We start from the raw sequence: 17,102 nt of genomic DNA on the forward strand, positions 1-17,102 counted from the left end.
ACGATATAAGTTAATGGTGTTAAATCCTCAAATACCAAACTGTAGTTTGAATAGAGCTGGACTTACTTTTGGCCCCTGACCACATAATTAAATCTAAAAAGCCAATCTAGTGGAATATATAAATGATGTTTTTGAGTAGGGGTCAGATGAGGTGCAGGCTGCTACCATTTGTTCTCTTATGTTTAACTTTGTTATGTTATGTTTTGGAGTGTTTATGAATTAAAACTTGTCACATTCAGTGCGGTGGGCTTTTTGTTTGCTTTTGAACTCCACTGCTAAGAGCAACCTTGAAGAAAGAGTTTTTCTTCTGTATTTAAGCACAGAAATTAGCTTAACTTTAGGCTTTGCAAAGCATCTCTTCTTCTTAAATTATTTTGTTTCTTCCTACAGGAAGACCGTTTACAGTAATCTAAGTAAGACCCAAAATGGCACAATTAAAATGAAAATGAGTGTACAGAAGCATGTACATTAGGACTGATTTTAATGCTGAGGTAACACATTTCCGTGTTGGTAGCTGCTGTAGTCTTTATATTTGATGAAGACAAATGGGCCAAAACATGAAAGAGGCCAAGTGGGTGAGATAGGTGCACGCACTGATGACAGCACATCATAAAAGAAAGAAAAGAGGAAAAGGCACGGGCAGCAAAGGAATTCTGTTGTCATCTGGCTCAAGAGCTATGACAAATAATGGGAGAGACATAATTTGGACAAAAGTTTACAAAAGGCAATTAATTAATTAATGTGGTGTTTTGTAGTGTAAAACCTAACAAACCAAAATGGCCAAGCCCAAGCCAAACAAACAAATATCAAGTTTCACATTACTATAGTTAGTTGGATTTTTCCCCATAATAAAAAGTGTCCCATTAAAACGACTGTGTACAACTGAAAGTCTGCTGATTATCACACGTTTCTCGTTAGTGCCCTAGCTCCTTATCTATCCTACCTTTCTTTGTATCATGCATGACTGACTCCCTTTACTTCCACCATCCCAGTTTTTTTGCCAGTTTATTTCCCCGCTCTGTTTTTCCCTGACTTGGATGGTTTGATTTGAATATCTACCTTGTTTGTCTTCCTTTTTATTGCTATTAATTCTTGTGTGTGCTGGTACCCAATGTTGTACTTTTGCCCTGTTCATTTAAGCAAGAATTAACTGATAGAATCTCACAGATCATATCCAAGTCCTTACTGGCTGTCACTGTATCAAACACTGAATATAAGCATCTTACTATCTCTCAAACCCTCTGCCCACTCCAGTGCAAGCACTACTGCACACAGTTCCGCTGCATATAGACTTAAATAATGGATGTTCTTCTACTTATGCCCATCTTATGGGAATGATGACTGCCCCTGATGACTCTGTGAGTCTGTTGACCCATTTATGAGATCAAAATATTAATCTGCAGCTTTATTCCAGTTCTTAATATTCAACAACAATAGGCTTCTGTAACCCGAGGACTGATGTAAGAAAGTCAAACCTGAGACAGACAACTCTTAAATGCTCAAGCAAGACTAGCCAGGTGCTCCCAGTTACACTAATTAACTCCACCTACTAGGAACCTAGAAGACAACACAGAGGGGCAAAGGGGAAAATACAGTAGGCCCTGGCCAAAGCTTAGGGCCATCACAATGCTGAGAAAAATGAGTGTTTAATACCAATGAAGGTACTTTTGTACTTTTTTCACTTATTTATATATGATGTGTGGAAAACCATTCGAATCAACACCAAGAATTGTACAGCATATTGATCCTGGTATGATTGATGTGTCAATCATGTGTGTTTGGACAAAATGAGAAGCCAGTGGCATGGTTTTGTGATCTTACTGATGATTAAGACCAATGATTACGTGGTGTATGCAATATATGCACTGTCAGGCAAGTGGTTACTGTATGCAGTCAACCCATATATTAAAGAGGGTACCTTGTTTTAGTCTGTTAACTATGATTTAAATACATTTTTTAAAACTGTTGTGGACAAATTTCCAAAGCATGATTCCTGATTGATTTTCTGGTTCCTGTTTCAGATTTAACACTTTTCTTTGTCAGTTGTTTCAATGTTTTCTAAAAGTTTTCTAAAACATGGTGCTGAGTTTGCAATTCAAGATATACTGCAGCCTCTGGACATCAGCTGATCTCAATGCCTGCCAATGTCATCGGATGGCTGATACATGCGGCATTTATGTTGTTTTAGCTTGACCACAGTTGCTGTGTATCTGGAGGCCAGTTTACAGCCCAACTATAGCTCAGCTTTTCTTTTTCAAGCTTTGTCTGACTTAATGTCTCTGTCTCTGCAATCATTGTTGTCTGCTCTGTTTTTGGGGGTGGGTGTAGCTCAGGAGGTAGAGTAGGTTGTCTACTAATTGGAAGGTGGGTGGTTTGATCCTTGTATAAAGCACTTTGAGTGCTCAGTTGTATAGTATAAAAGTGCTAAATAAGAACCAGTCCATTGATCATTCTGTACAGAATAGAGCTAGTGCCAATGATTTTTCAATACTGCAACAAACGAAACTTGACTTATGCCTTGGAGAATACTCAGAAAAAAGTCAGATTTCAAAGGGTTTTCCACCATTTTCCTATGTTTTCAACAAAGCCTTACCCTCATGATTCAAAACACTAGTATCTGAAAAATTAACTGTATATTTTACCACAAGGTAATTAGTTAACCTGTCTGTCTCTCTCCACAGGAAACCAAAATCAACTGTGTCCGCTTGGCTAACAAAGGTATGAGCAGCCTTCCATTGATAGTCAACATGTACATTAATTATGATAAGATATTTGTAATTTTAATTTGAAATTTGTTAGTAGTTCATTTTAAAGAAAAAATGGTGCGAATACACAACCCCCTAGAATTGTGTTGTGCTACAAGTGTATCAGCCAAGATGAGAAGATTGCACACTATTCTGGAAAAGGTGAACTCACAACCATCAGCCCGGGCAAACCTATACCACATCCACGTTATCTTGCATGATTTTGTCGCATAGCATTCTCTCTCCATCTCTTCTATCCTTATAGCCCTTTTCACACTCACCTTTTCTGTGACTTTCCTCCATCATGCTATTCTTTTTGCATCTCACACCACATCCATGTTGGTCATCAATGTTCAATGTTCAAATTGTATTCGCAGTATAAAGGGTATAAAGTGGAACATTGGGGCCATTATAATACCAATTGACCACCTTCATTAAACCCAGTGAATGAAGGCTAAAGTGTTAGCTCCAAAACCCATTTCATCTTCTTCTGTTATGCTTTCCCCATGTCTCCCATTTTTATTTGCTGCTCATCTCTGGCAAATACACCCATTTATGTGCCAGGCAATATGCTTTAAAAGCTTTTCAGCTTGCTATTGATTTTTTCTCTCACCTCGTCTCCTTTATCTGTTTTAGTTTTTCATCTGCATCAGGCATTGATTTGATTTTTCCACATCTCCTTTGTCTGTTTCTGTATCTCTAACTCTCTTATTATTTTTTTGTCTACATAAAACATTTATTGCTCTTTTATGAACATTCTTATCTTTTTTACCATTCTTTTTTTTTTAATCCATTTTCATTTTTTTCTTTTCTTTTTTGAGTGAGATGTACTCTGGTAGGATGTCTACAGTGTCTAAACACTGCGCTCTGTCTGTCTGCATGTATGTGTGCTTGGAAAAAGACATGCTTTTAACTTTGTGGCCGTCTTTCATATATTTAAAAATAATACAAATCTATTTTGAGTATGTGAAATTATATGTAATCCAAAAAAAAAAGATTTTTATACATGAAGTATCATTAATATGCTGTTATTTGGTGTTCTGAGGCAATGCAGATGGCTGATTTTGCAAATAATTATGATTATGTTTGCTGCATTACCTAATATCCAATATATGTGCACTTATCATGCACTATTGCATATTTACAATAAGTACGTGACATCACTTGCTTTCTTTCTGTTGTTTCTGAACTGCAAAAAATAAAATTGTGAGGCCTTAATCTACCACATTGTGAGCTATTAAGCATTTAAAGGTAACAAAGCAATAATAGCTCAAGTGACTTTTGAGAACAAAAGGAGGGACAACTAGAGCCGCATACCTGCCTCAGTTTTACTCTTCCAAAACAAATATTCTACCATTAAACTTTTAGTAGTTTTACAGTATTTGTATTAGAATGCTGTATAAAGGAAAGTATTAACTAGAGTCAGATGCCAAAATTGGTCTCTCCACCAACTTTCCCATGCCACAAAGTTCATAATTTATTTTCTTTTAACCATCACTTTGTTTCTTCCGTCTTACATTTCCCACTCCCCTGTTTTTATTAACCCTTCAAACCAGGCTAACAGACATAACAAGCTCCAGTGATAACCGCCAACACCATATCTGCATTCACTGACAACTACTTTGTAATAAACATCCTCACCAGCATCACCTCTTTCTGGCCTTTTCCTGGTAATGGGCCAGTCAAGATGCTCATTGAGGGTTATTTCCTAGAAATAAGACCAGTCATATCCCAGCTGAGTGGTATTGATCTCATGGTTCTAGTGCTATCTCTCACCACTGCAGTTTCTCTCCTCCAAGACAGATTGTGCAATTGAAAACCAGGGAGATCTAAAACTTGATGAATTGAAGAAAGACAACTATACATCTTTTTTTCTTAGACTTTTTCTTCTTTCTTTTCCTTTTTTGTTGTTGTTTGTTTTCTCTCTTCCCTTTCTTTCTCATGCTTTCCGGCGGGGACGTGCGACCCTTGGCCTTAGTGGTAATAGGTAGGGGACAAATAACAACGCCGTACATTCTAGTCATCCCAAGCGAAGGTGATTATTGCTTTATAGGCAGAATATTTTCTTCCCAATGTTATGTCACAGTACAACCATAAACACGACGCAAACACTGTTTCATTTTGGTTGTCCCCTGCCCTACACCCTCCCTTTTTTCTTCCCTTTGTTAATTTTTTGGCGTTACCTTTCCTTCTCATCACCATCTTAATACATTTGTTTGCATGTCTGCTCTGCTTCAAGCGTTGCTGGCTGTGCTTGAACGTCCTCTCTGTCTTGCATGCACACATACACACACATTTTTCACACACACACTTAAGTGAAACCATGCTGCTTTTGTGCATGGTCAGTAGCGCAGCTGTTGCACCATTACGCTGATTGTAGGCTTTGTTTTTTTTTAAATCTTTTATTCTTTAATAAAGTATAGTTTAATATTAAAAAGAAAACTGACTAGACTATGAATAAATACATTTTTTCCCCTGTTCCCCCAACTTTATTAACAATGCATATACTATTCTGAAAGTATAGTTTCCATTTTTGCAAGTATGATTATCTGATTGAAAAAAGGGATGGTAACAATTTTCATTTGATAATCTTTGACCGTTGTCTCATCCACAATATCCACCTCTTTGCTTATTCTAAAGCCTTCGTATATAGGTCCATGACATTTGTTGTATAATATCAAATCAGTGAAGATGCTTAATTCAGTTGTACTACATGCTCAAACACCTAGCAGAGTACTAAAAATGTTGAATAATAACAACTAAGTGGTCAAAACATCAATTAATATGCAAAAGCCACCAAACAGAGCATGGTGTGGTTTCAGCAGAACCATTATGTTAATTTATGTCTCATATGATTTGTATCCTTGTATTTGGAAAGAAAAGAAATTCATTTCTGAATTTGTCAACCATGTCAAGTTTTGGAGCTTTGCCACCAAGGCTGAATAAATTTGTGTAATTCTTTAGTGAGAGATCCAGCCTTTGAATGTGACACAATTACTGTATATTAACTTCTGAAAAAGAAGATATCTCCTATTAGTTAGTTATTATTAGACACTGGAAGAATTATAGTTCAGTAATGTGTTTTGTCAGCTGTTTACTGCTATTAGTGTGTTTAGTGCAGTGAACAACCTTAAATCGACAGAGCTGGTTACTGTGGAATATTTAAGTAAATTTTCAATGACAAACACAAAATAATAATAATAATAATAATACCAGCACAGTTCTTTGAAATCCAATCATCCATCTGTAATAAATACACAGCAGCTAAACATTGTTTATTAAATTGTGTCAAAACCATAGCAATTCTAATCCTCTTAGTATTTGTTTTTCCAATTCAGAGATGTGACAGTAGAATATGAATGTCATTGAGTGATACAACAGTCAAAATGTTGACTTTAACAATGTGGACACAACAGGGAAGCAGTCAGCAAAAAGCATTATTATAAACTGCTGTCACAGTTATTTGTCAAGACTATGAGTTTATTGCACAAGAATACCATAACACTTATTGTCCTGGGGGAAATTCAGTTTGCAAGCTCTCGCAGAAAGAATTATGCATATCATGCACAAGTCTGAAACTATAAACAAATAAAACTCTCAATTGAATAAAAACTGATTATATTTATATGAATGCAGAAGATCTCTGGGTACATTAAAAACCACATCGTTTTAAAACGGAACTTACTTTTGCAATGTAGCAATTCATGTATTATATTTAATATCATATTCAGAGGACCATTTAGGCAGACATCCTAAATTGAAAAAGTGGTGCATAAAATGCAGCTTTTTCTCTTTCTTTGTACTCCACTTAGTAGAAGTCACACTTTATTAATCTATCCTGCTTGAGAAATGCTAAACGACTCGACTTATTTATCTAAAGCTGAGTCTATATGGAACGTAAAATTTGTCCACTTATTATAATCCTTATACTCACAAACCTTTTTTTAAGTAGTAATAATATAACATACTTGAAATTACTTACTTGCGTCTTCCAGAAAGAATACTCTGCAGTCTCTCTTCATGTGTACAAATAAACTCTCACTTAAAGCTGTATTTGTTCAGTTGCTTTGGCAAATACATAAGAGACCACTGTGATAAACTGTCAATATGGCTGAGAACAAATCAGTTAAATAAATAAAATAAATAATTCCCTGACTTCATATGCAGCCCACCACGTGAAGCAGATAAATACCATTGCTACTCTGTGCATGCATGTCTCTCAGACATGGTTGTGGATTGCATCATTCACGTCACATATTAGTAATGCAGAACTAAAAGACAGCCTGCAATTTGAAAAAAGCTTTTGTACCTCTTAGCCAAAACACTGTTGTTTTTGTTTTTTCTCTTTTTTTTTTTGTAAAATAGAAATTAATTTCCAAATCATACGTTTTTGCTTACCGAGGGCAAAATAAACCAGAAGGTATACATTGCTAGGTGGGACTTTTACACTGGCAGGGTTTGAATGCCCAGCATGTTCTCAGCTACCATGGCTCATAGGAGCATCAAACCCACCCCTTGTCATTCACACATTGGTATTATATGTCAGTTTTAATTCCCATTCCCATTAGTCCTGAGGTCGATTATAATTGGTGGTGTTCAGAGTCGTGTTGTAACTCACACAGACACTGTGCAATACTGACGCAACATGTGGCTTGCTATCTGAGTATGTGTGTGCATGTGTTTGTGTGATATGGGTGTGCATGAGAACACTGTAAAAGTAACATTTTGAGGGAGTCGTGTCTGAATTATACTTGTCGTTGAACCCAACTACCTCAGACAAACAAACATACTTTTATTTGTAACTGCTGCTGTTTTTCCATCATTGCCAAGTGCTTACTTGTTGCTGCTTCGTCAGTCAGTTTTCTGTCTGAATTTGCAACACATTGAGTCAGAATGTTTAAAAAAAACTCTCATAAGGAGCATTTGTAGGTAAGTATCTAGGGATGATGTGACATTTATGGCACAATACCATAAGGAATGGATGAAGTTCTTTTCAGGCTGCACAGTGAGCGTGCAGGCTTCAACTGCATGTAGACCTGGCAGAAACAAAAAATGGGGTGGGTGGATAGTGGACTTTTTTTGTCAAGAAAAAAAAAAGGCCTGGAGGAACATGAAACACTGAGAAAGAGACATGACAAAAGTCAGAGACTGACTCTAAAGATTTTTTCCCTCTTCTTACTGTAGCATTGTGCATGCGGACAGGTGTACTTGCTTACCTCTTCACCAGAAAGACATTGTTGTGAATTGTTGTATTATGCTAAATCCGCCCTTCTGTCTCTGGCTTGAATTTTCCACCTGCTCCAGTGAGTTTTCACCTGCCCCTGCATAAATCTTAGAAGGCTCTTTGGAAAGATGTCATCAGCATCAGGGGAGGGAGACAGTAAAAGTAGAGAGAGGAACAGAGTGGAAAGGAAGGGAGAACAAAATACGCAATGCCGAGAACTGCAAGATCTTCCATAGAGCTGCAGACCAAGGGCAGCTGATGGTCATTTTATAGTTTTTCCATTTCTGATGAGTTACACCAAGACCAAGCTTCTTGCTGATGGTCTTGTTGGCCATTCTAGCCTTGTGCCAGGTCTCTTTTGGAAATTAGATTTTTACTCTCAGTGAGATTTTTTCCAAGATTAAATAAAAGATTAATAATCGTGTATGTCTACAATCTTGCCCCTGATGTCCTTAAACAGCTCTTTGTTCTTGCCCATGGTGATCAGGTGAGGTTTGAATGGAAGAAAAATATTGGTGTGATTTATACAAATAAGGAGTTGAGATCAGGAGTAAGAGTGACAGATTGACTGGTTTGCTATCTGTGTGACACATAGGCACATAGGAGCCAGAATTCTGACTGGGTCATAGGGGATGAAATAGTTATTTCACTCTGTGACACGTAGATCAATTTAAAAAAAAAAAGAAAAAAGTTTTTTTTCTCAATTTTTGCTTTATTGCTTTGCAAGTCACTGAGAATGAGCTAGTGTTACGTGATTTATCACTTTTTTAAAATTCTAATTTAATTTGTTTTCTTTTAACAAGCTTGAAGGATCAGGTTCTTGAAAGAATTTTTTTTTTCTTTGTACCTGTAAGATTTCAGCAACTGCATCTGACATGAAAATCACTTCAGCCTTTACCTTGGCACACATTAATCTAATGTCTTCTATTACTAGAAGATGTATTATCTTCTATTCTGCCAAATCAAACATGTGGTGATACTTCAGCTGGCCACCACAGCAAGTAGCACCACATGTTTGATTTGGCAGTTTTACGCTTGTCTACAGCTGGAATCAAACTTGCAACCTTTCACTTGTCAATCAAATGTGTAAACCGTTACAATATAGAACCACAATAAATCGTACATAGAGCACATGACCTGTCTCATAAAGATGTCATAAATCATAAGTCCAGAAATACACACATGCATACAATCACTCAGAACGTGATTTAAGTATTTAGTAAACAGTATCCTGCTTTATTTAACATCAGTGGAAACTGGCGTATGTGTGTGTGTGTCTGTAAGACAGAGCTAATGGCCAATCACTACCATTGTTAATGTTCACAGAGACAGCTATCTTAACCGAGGTACCATTGGGCCACAGATACATTCAGTATATACATACACAAAACTGGACAGAGACACATTTCCAAAGTAATGCAGGTAGATCCATTCACGCAGAGGTAACTTGTTACATATGCAGATCTAGTTACATATACACAAACATGGACCTAAATGTTCAGAAACGCAGCAAAAGGCAGATTTAAAAGTATACATGCAAACACTGACATGGAGCGCTGTGGTAGCATAGTTCAGATTAGTAATCCTGTTAAACGTACTCAGCCATGGTAACACTAATCCACAGAGGATAAACCCTGCAGCTGCTGACAAAACAGTACCGGAAAACTAAACCTTCAGGTCATTTAAGATATTTTTGCATTTATACATGCACCAGTAAAGCCTACATACTGTAACACCCTGCATCACCTATATATATTTTTTTAATCAAACAAAAATATTGCAGCAAATTCCCATTATACTCTGTTCAACTTTCCATTTAAGCGTGTTAGACAACCGATATCCTATAACGTGAACAAGTAAGTCAAACTCAGTGCACATGCACAGTGATCCATGCCACTCAAACACACAAAGAAAAGTACATTTGTGAAGACACACAAAATACACCCACCTTCAAACAGTGATCTGCACCTGACACACATACACACATCCACGCTGAAAAGAACCATTTAATATGCCATTCAGGGGTGCAGGAGTGCGTTGGAAGCTAGGAGAATCAATCTTCTCTCCATTTGGATGAGATTATGTTTTTAATATCTCAGGTTTTACTCGTAATTCCTCCCTGATAATTTTATCATGTTCTCCAAGTAGGGGAAATAAAAAAAGGGGAGAAATGGTATAAATGGGGGGAAAAAAACACCCTCAAAAAACATTATACCCAGTTGCACGTGTGCACACTTACACATCCTATGTGCATTCAGGAACACAAGATATTCAAGGGATTAATGCCTTTTGGAAGTAATCAGTATCATCACCAACCCAGTGTTGTCACAATTACAGTGGCAAACATTGAAGCGGTTCCCTTTAATGTTTTCTGTCTTTACTCCATTCTGCGTTAATACAGAAGTCAACTTTTATAAATTAAAATATTCCATGACATCCTTTTATTTTTTTATATTTTATCCCGAGCCAATTATTTATTTTCGCTCAAGTTCATATTTAAAGTTTTTGTGAAGTAATTCTCACCCTGTAGATATTTTTAGGAATTTCTGACAGTATTTGACAGTATAGGTGCGTATATTTAGTTCTGCACTATAGTTTATATATTTTAGCATAGCTTCTGTTGAGGAAAACATTGAATCATATTTTTCCAGTACTTCAACATTTTGGTGCACAGTTGCACCAAAATGTTCAGTTCATTCTTCTTTTCTAATTGAATGTTCTTCCAATTAAAAGGTTTGTTGTTTCCAATAGCTTTTAAGATATATCACTTTTGCAGCAATTTACCCTATATACACGATCTAAAGTATTTATGCTTTGTGTTAGTGTTACCACAGTAACCCCTTTCCAAACCTTACAGTATAGTCCTAACAACCTATTATTGTGAAAACTAGGTGGTGTGAATTCAGGCACCTAGACAGCCATCCAGCTACTGGTAGAACAGTTGGATCTTTCTTTCTGATATTCCATGTCTTTCTGTTGAGTTAACATTACATAATAATAACAAAAAATTACTGTGGCCATCGCCATGTAGGCTCAATTCAGTCCATTCTCTATGAGACCACAGATGAGTGATTTAATGTTGTAAATATTCAGGTTGCAGACATAAGTATATGTGAGAATTTCCAGATTTCTTTCTTTCTTTTGTTTCTTTTTTGAGGTAGTGCACATTTTAGGATACTCATTAATAGAAAGTTACAGTTTGTGAAAAGATGAGGACATTCACACACTATGACACGATGCAAAGCTCTTCACTGTTCCAACTCTCTTTTTTAGCAACCTGGTATCTGCCAAGAAAATAATACCTACACCACCTGCCAGTACCTGTGGCAAGAAAGCAAGATGGATGCATCTATTTTATGTACTTACAGGCCACCTGTTACCTTAAACTGACAATACAGAAATAAATGAGGCCATAGTCTGCTCCATATTGTATTTGCACCAGTTGGAAATTAGTCTTATTTTGCTGTTCCAATTTGCTTCATCTCAACTTTTACCCTCATGTAATGGACAAAGTCACATTAGATCACTTCTTCTATGCCCTGGTCAGAACTCTGTTTAAGTGTGCCTGATTGGCTCCCAAACTGGCCAATCACAATGTTAAATGGAGCTGAACTCATCACCAGATGGGGTCCTCTCCTGTTACATCATGAACTGTTGAACCCAATCATCACATGGGCTGGTGAAGTGTGAACAAATGGGGTCACACTGAAATGTGTCAGGTGATACATATTGTGGATCACTCAGGGGGGAAATTGAGGTTTGATACACCTGTGGGGTGATTACCAGGGCACAGACTACAGGGAAATGTGTGAACTCGTCTCTTGCATGATCGCTCAAGACTTTGGTTTAACTATAACGTGCTTGACAGACACAGAAAAGTTGAACCTTGAACTCTTAAGCCTTTGCTGTTTACAGGGCTATAAGCTATTCGATAGTGTACCATGAACACTATTTTCTGATGTTGTTCATTCGATATAAAAGAGTAAGTAAGATAAAAAAAAATAAATAAAAATATTGAACGATCCCAACAAAGATTTAAAAACGTTAAAAAATTACTACATTGTATTATTACTAAAAGCAATTTCAAGTAAAACGTCCTTGCAAAGTCCCTTAGTTCTTAAAAGCACCTTTCCAATATCTGGAAAAGCACCTTTTCTTTTTAGAACCACTATCCTCTGTACAGTGATTGCTTGGGGTGGCACAAGTGTAAAAATAATCACAGGTCCATGTCTTTTAAAATTACACTTTGCATTTTGTGCCTTTATGATTTTTCTGTTTCTCTAGGAAGAAAAAAAGTCAAAAATCTAGTATATAAGATTAAAAATGTTAAGAGGAAGCAAAAACAAAAAGAAAGGAATATAAAAAAATTGTCTTTCTTTTTAGGGGGACACTATTGTCTCTGGAAGGGCATGTTATTCTTTGCCCAAGATGCTTTAATTTCCTAAATAACTGTTGTTTATGTCAGCAGTATTAGCTTGTTGCATAAACCACCCCAGTATTGTAACTCAGAGTTGCATCTTGGAGTGGGGGCGGTATTACACATGATGTACTAGGGGTTAGCATGCTAACACTGGTGTAGATCGAACACAATTCAGTCTTGACATGTTGTATTTATAAGACCTTCAAAATCTCTTCATTTTTTTTCTTCATAAAACAGATCTGCCGATATGGGGTACAAGTTTTGAAAACTCAAAGTGTTCAAAAAGCAGAACATAATAATGTGTTATTAAACTTACACAAAGAAATCTTTTTAGCAATAAATTGTCAGAGAATAACTGATGCATTCTTCTTTTTTTTTTCTTCAAAGATGATACAGCTACACGACAGGTAGACTGTCAATGATTGAGCTATAAAGACTGAGAATATGTTGTCATTGAAGGCATTCGGGGTTTTTAAAAGAACATCTCCTCACCACGGCAATTGAGGACTGCAGCAGCTATTACTGAGTGTGCCAAGGTTAGGTGCTTAAGCCGTTAGCTCAGTGCATTCCACTGCCAACCTTGTGTTGTTATTGCAGAGGGGGCGAAGATGAGAGAGACGGGGGATTAAACTGAACTCCTACGCAGCAGTATTACTTTATTAATCGGCTGTCTTTGTCTATCAAGGTTATAACAAGAATCTGTTTGGCATATGTCTCCACGAGGACAGGGGCATTCATGTGCACGATCACAAGCTTGGGGATTCTTGTCTTTGTCTTTCCAGTGTATTTTTTATTATGAACTGTCAGTTTTTAAGTAATACATTTTACCAGTCCTTTGTTTTATGTCTGATTTTACCTTTTGACATTCAGTCTGTTGAAAGTTATTGACAGTTACCTTTTGGTTTCTATACAAAATATCCTAGGAACTTATCTTTGACTTTTATAATTTTTAGCAACCAGTTACCAGTTGAGAAAAGCACTGACAATGAGAGTGCATTTGTGTCACTGTCTTAAAGGACAGACCAAAAACACTAAGCAGTTTTTTTTTATTTTATTTTATTTTTTAGATATTTCTGTGGTTCAGCACAGACGGTATTTGAAAACATTTTACAAAATAAATTCTAGATATAAATTTCATATATATGAATGAAACATCAGAAGAAATTTTCTTTATATGCCTTTAACACACTTCATTGGCCTCTCTGTGACCTTCTGTGACATCAGTGTTGATCAGATTCAGTGGTATTATCATTAATGGAAACTATGGCTAAGCTGTAACTCATATTACATACCATTCTTTTATTATAAAAATAATATATTTTATTTGGCTTCACACAATGAGAGCAGCGCTTTATATATTTGAATATGTTTTCTTGTTTAGTAAAATCAACAATATACACAAACCATTTATCCCCCTTCCCCAAGTTTCCCCATTTGTTTCCCCATAATTTGCCAAATTATTTAATCCTTACGTAACTCAAAGTGATGCACATCCAGTCTGTACTGTGTTTTCTATGTACATTTCTGGACCATGAACCTGGATGTCGTTTACTGACTTACACATTTGTGCATTGTCCTTTGACTGTTTTTGTCCTTTGAAATGAAGTCAGTAATGGTTTAAGAAAAACAATTTTCTTTAAAACGTTATTCCACTATTCTTCACCTATATTTTAGGGGTGCAACGATATTCGTATCGATATTGAACCGTTCGATACAGTGCTTTCGGTTCGGTAGCATATGTATCAAACAATACAACATTTGTAATTTATTTTATCAACTTTCCTTCTGACGATGCTGTCTGTGTTGAGCGCTCAGTGAATCTGCGTTCGACTACTCCGCCTAGGCTGCACTGTCGAGCGCAGATCCACTGAGCGCTCAACACAGACAGCATAGTCAGGAGGAAGAGCGCAGGGCAAGCTAGCGAGACAGAAGTTAAGCTCTCCTTGCAAGATGGACCTCCCCCACCCTCATTCAGATCTGGCGTTTGGAATTATTTTGGTTTTCATGTGACGTATGACCCTGAAGGTAAGCGAGTCATGGACTAAAGTAAAACAGTATGTTGGATGTGCCATGCAATGCTCAATTACATTGGTGTGAACTAGTGTGTTAGCACAGTTAGCTCGTTAACGTGTTGGCCGTCTAGCCCCATGCACGGGGCGATCGGCGGTAGCTCGTTAACGGAGATTTGCCGTGTTGTGGCGTTAAGGTCATTTCAACGAGATTAACCTGAAAGCACTAGTGGGAACACAACGAATAAGACTGCACATTTACGCCGACATCATCCTAGTGCAAAGACAAAAACAACAAGCATGCTACTAACTTTAGCCGAGTCATTTAGACAGCTGTTAGCACGTGATTCTCCTTATGCTGCTGAGAATATAGCCCAGAAGAAGCGGATAGTATAGCTTTTATTTTGGAAAGAGACATTTCTCTGTAATAAACTCTCTTTTCCAAAGATGAGTGATTCCTCAATCAGATACAGGGCTTGCAAAATCGCTAGCCCGACGTCCCGGAGCTAGCGATCTTTCCAGTCGGGCTACAAAAATCTCTCTGCCCTGCCCGTCGGGCTATTGTAGGAAAAATATATGTCAATGCTTTTGCATTTTTTCAGAAATGTAGCTGGGTAATTATGTCATTGGCATCGGTGAGCCACTGTCAATATGTGACATATTGAAATCGCGTTTGAATTTGCGCTTGTTTTTTTGCTTTCACTTTGCAATGACAGCACTGATCTGTGAGTGATGATAATTTGTGCACCAATTCCTCTGACATCGTCTTATCAATCGTTAGCTTACTATGCAAACATGACAAGTGAAATCTCCCGCAGCAAGCTTAAACATGTGAGAGGTTGATCGCTCAGAGAATTGCTGAGCTTATGTGAGTCCGTGTGTAAAAGTAGCAGTATATATATTTTAGTTCTGCTGAGCCAAATAAGACAGGTCAGGATGAAGAAGTGACAGCCAAAGAAAAGCTTACCACAAAACGGAGAAGTTATGACAAATCAGACTATAAGGCAAAAAGAAAGTGCAGCTTTATGGTTTCATGGACAAAATAATTTCTGTGGCTGCAATATGACGAGCTAAATAACCAGGGGTTCACATAAGTGGCCCGCAGGTGCGCATTCGCTGTCAAAATAAAAAACGCGCACAAGGGTTAGGGTTAAATTTAAATACTGTACTTTTGAGTTAAAATATATATTTATAATTTTAATAAATGACAAATTAAAAAGGTATGAACATTTTTTTGTATCGAAAAAATATCGAACCGTGACACCAAAGTATCGAACCGAACCGAACCGTGAATTTTGTGTATCGTTGCACCCCTACTATATTTCCCTTTATTCTTTGGCTTTATATATTTACCTGTAAGAGGCATTACTAAATTTAAAACTGCATTACATTTGAAAGAGACTGTCAAACACTCAGAAAGGGTAGTAAATTTGAGAGTAATTAGTTATTGATTATTAACAGTTCATGAAGCACCACTTTTTTGCCAATGAAATGCTTTCTTCATCCACTGTTTGTCATCTTCATTACACTGTGTATGGTTGTATGCCATTGTTTATCACTTATTACTTTTTAAGAACACAAAGCCTTTTAACAGTTATCACTCAAAGTATGTCTAATCATTTTGTTCTAAAATGAAATATAAACATTTGTGAAAATAATGTTTGCTTTCAAAATGACATACTGAAAATTCACACATTTTAGTGTGAGCTTTGTCATTACAAATTCTTGTCTAATATTGTCAAATAATGCTAAATTTCAAATTTCTCCTTTAAATTTTCATTTTTGAACAAAAATGATCACATTTCATCCAATGCCTATTACTTTTTTGTTTTTGTGTTTTGTTACCATGATTTTATGGGTTATATTCTCTTTTAATGTGGATGCAGTGTTAAGAATTTATCTTCACCTTGGGATACAGTGTTTCCAGTATTCCTTCATTGCCAACATATATATGTTTTGTCTTTGAGCATATGTATGACTGTGTACACATTTTATATCTAGATATATGGGTCCATCAATAAAGATGTCTTTGTATACATATAGATCTAGTAGTGGTCAGAGGTTTACATACACTCATCATGAGGCAAAACCACTCAAGAGCATAATGCTATCACCACCTTGCATGACAACTGGTAAAGTGTTATTAGGGTTGAAAGCCTCCAAAAAATACCTCTTTCATTATTGACAACAGTGCAATCTTATCTGACAAAAAATGTTTCTCCAGAAGACAATTGGCTTGTTTGTGTTGGCTACAAATTTCAATTGAGCTTGAATGTCTCAATTTTTGAACAGGGGCTTATTTCTTGGTCAACAGTCTCTCAGTCCATCCAACAGAGTGACTAGCTTCACTGTGGGTTGTGACATCTGAGCAGTTTTTCATGGCTGGTTTGAACCTTGATTCCTGTGCTGTTTCTGAACATCTTAACTGATTTCCAAGACAGACGTTTCCCCATAATTTGCCAAATTATTTAATCCTTACCAAGACTGTGTCTTTTTCTGCACCTTGGCAAAGTAGTGGCACATCTAAATAACTTTTTCTTCCATATAGATGCTTAAACTGGTGAACTTATTATCTGCAGTTATTTAGAAATTGCTCCAAGGGACCTTAAAGAAAACATTAAAGCTATACAAACATGAGGAAAATTTAAAAAATGAACAGTTCAAAGAATAATAGCCCCAAATGATTAATCGACGACTCATGATGA

General features: G+C 36.7%; 1 protein-coding gene across 11 annotated transcripts in view; it reads left to right on the plus strand.

The window, feature by feature from the left end:
• Positions 1-17,102, plus strand: part of ptprt (protein tyrosine phosphatase receptor type T) — a 326,863-nt gene that overhangs the window by 186,462 nt on the left and 123,299 nt on the right. For 5 of the 11 annotated variants that reach the window (XM_026167280.1, XM_026167283.1, XM_026167281.1 and 2 more), the window contains exons 15-16: positions 2,682-2,718; positions 4,723-4,779. In XM_026167280.1, the coding sequence (XP_026023065.1) occupies positions 2,682-2,718; positions 4,723-4,779 (94 nt within the window). The remainder of the gene's footprint in view (positions 1-2,681; positions 2,719-4,722; positions 4,780-17,102) is intronic. The other 6 variants (XM_026167287.1, XM_026167288.1, XM_026167290.1 and 3 more) reach the window with 2 other exon arrangements.

This window comes from Astatotilapia calliptera, chromosome 5 (genome assembly GCF_900246225.1).
Source record: "Astatotilapia calliptera chromosome 5, fAstCal1.2, whole genome shotgun sequence".
Classification (NCBI taxonomy): Eukaryota; Metazoa; Chordata; class Actinopteri; order Cichliformes; family Cichlidae; genus Astatotilapia; species Astatotilapia calliptera.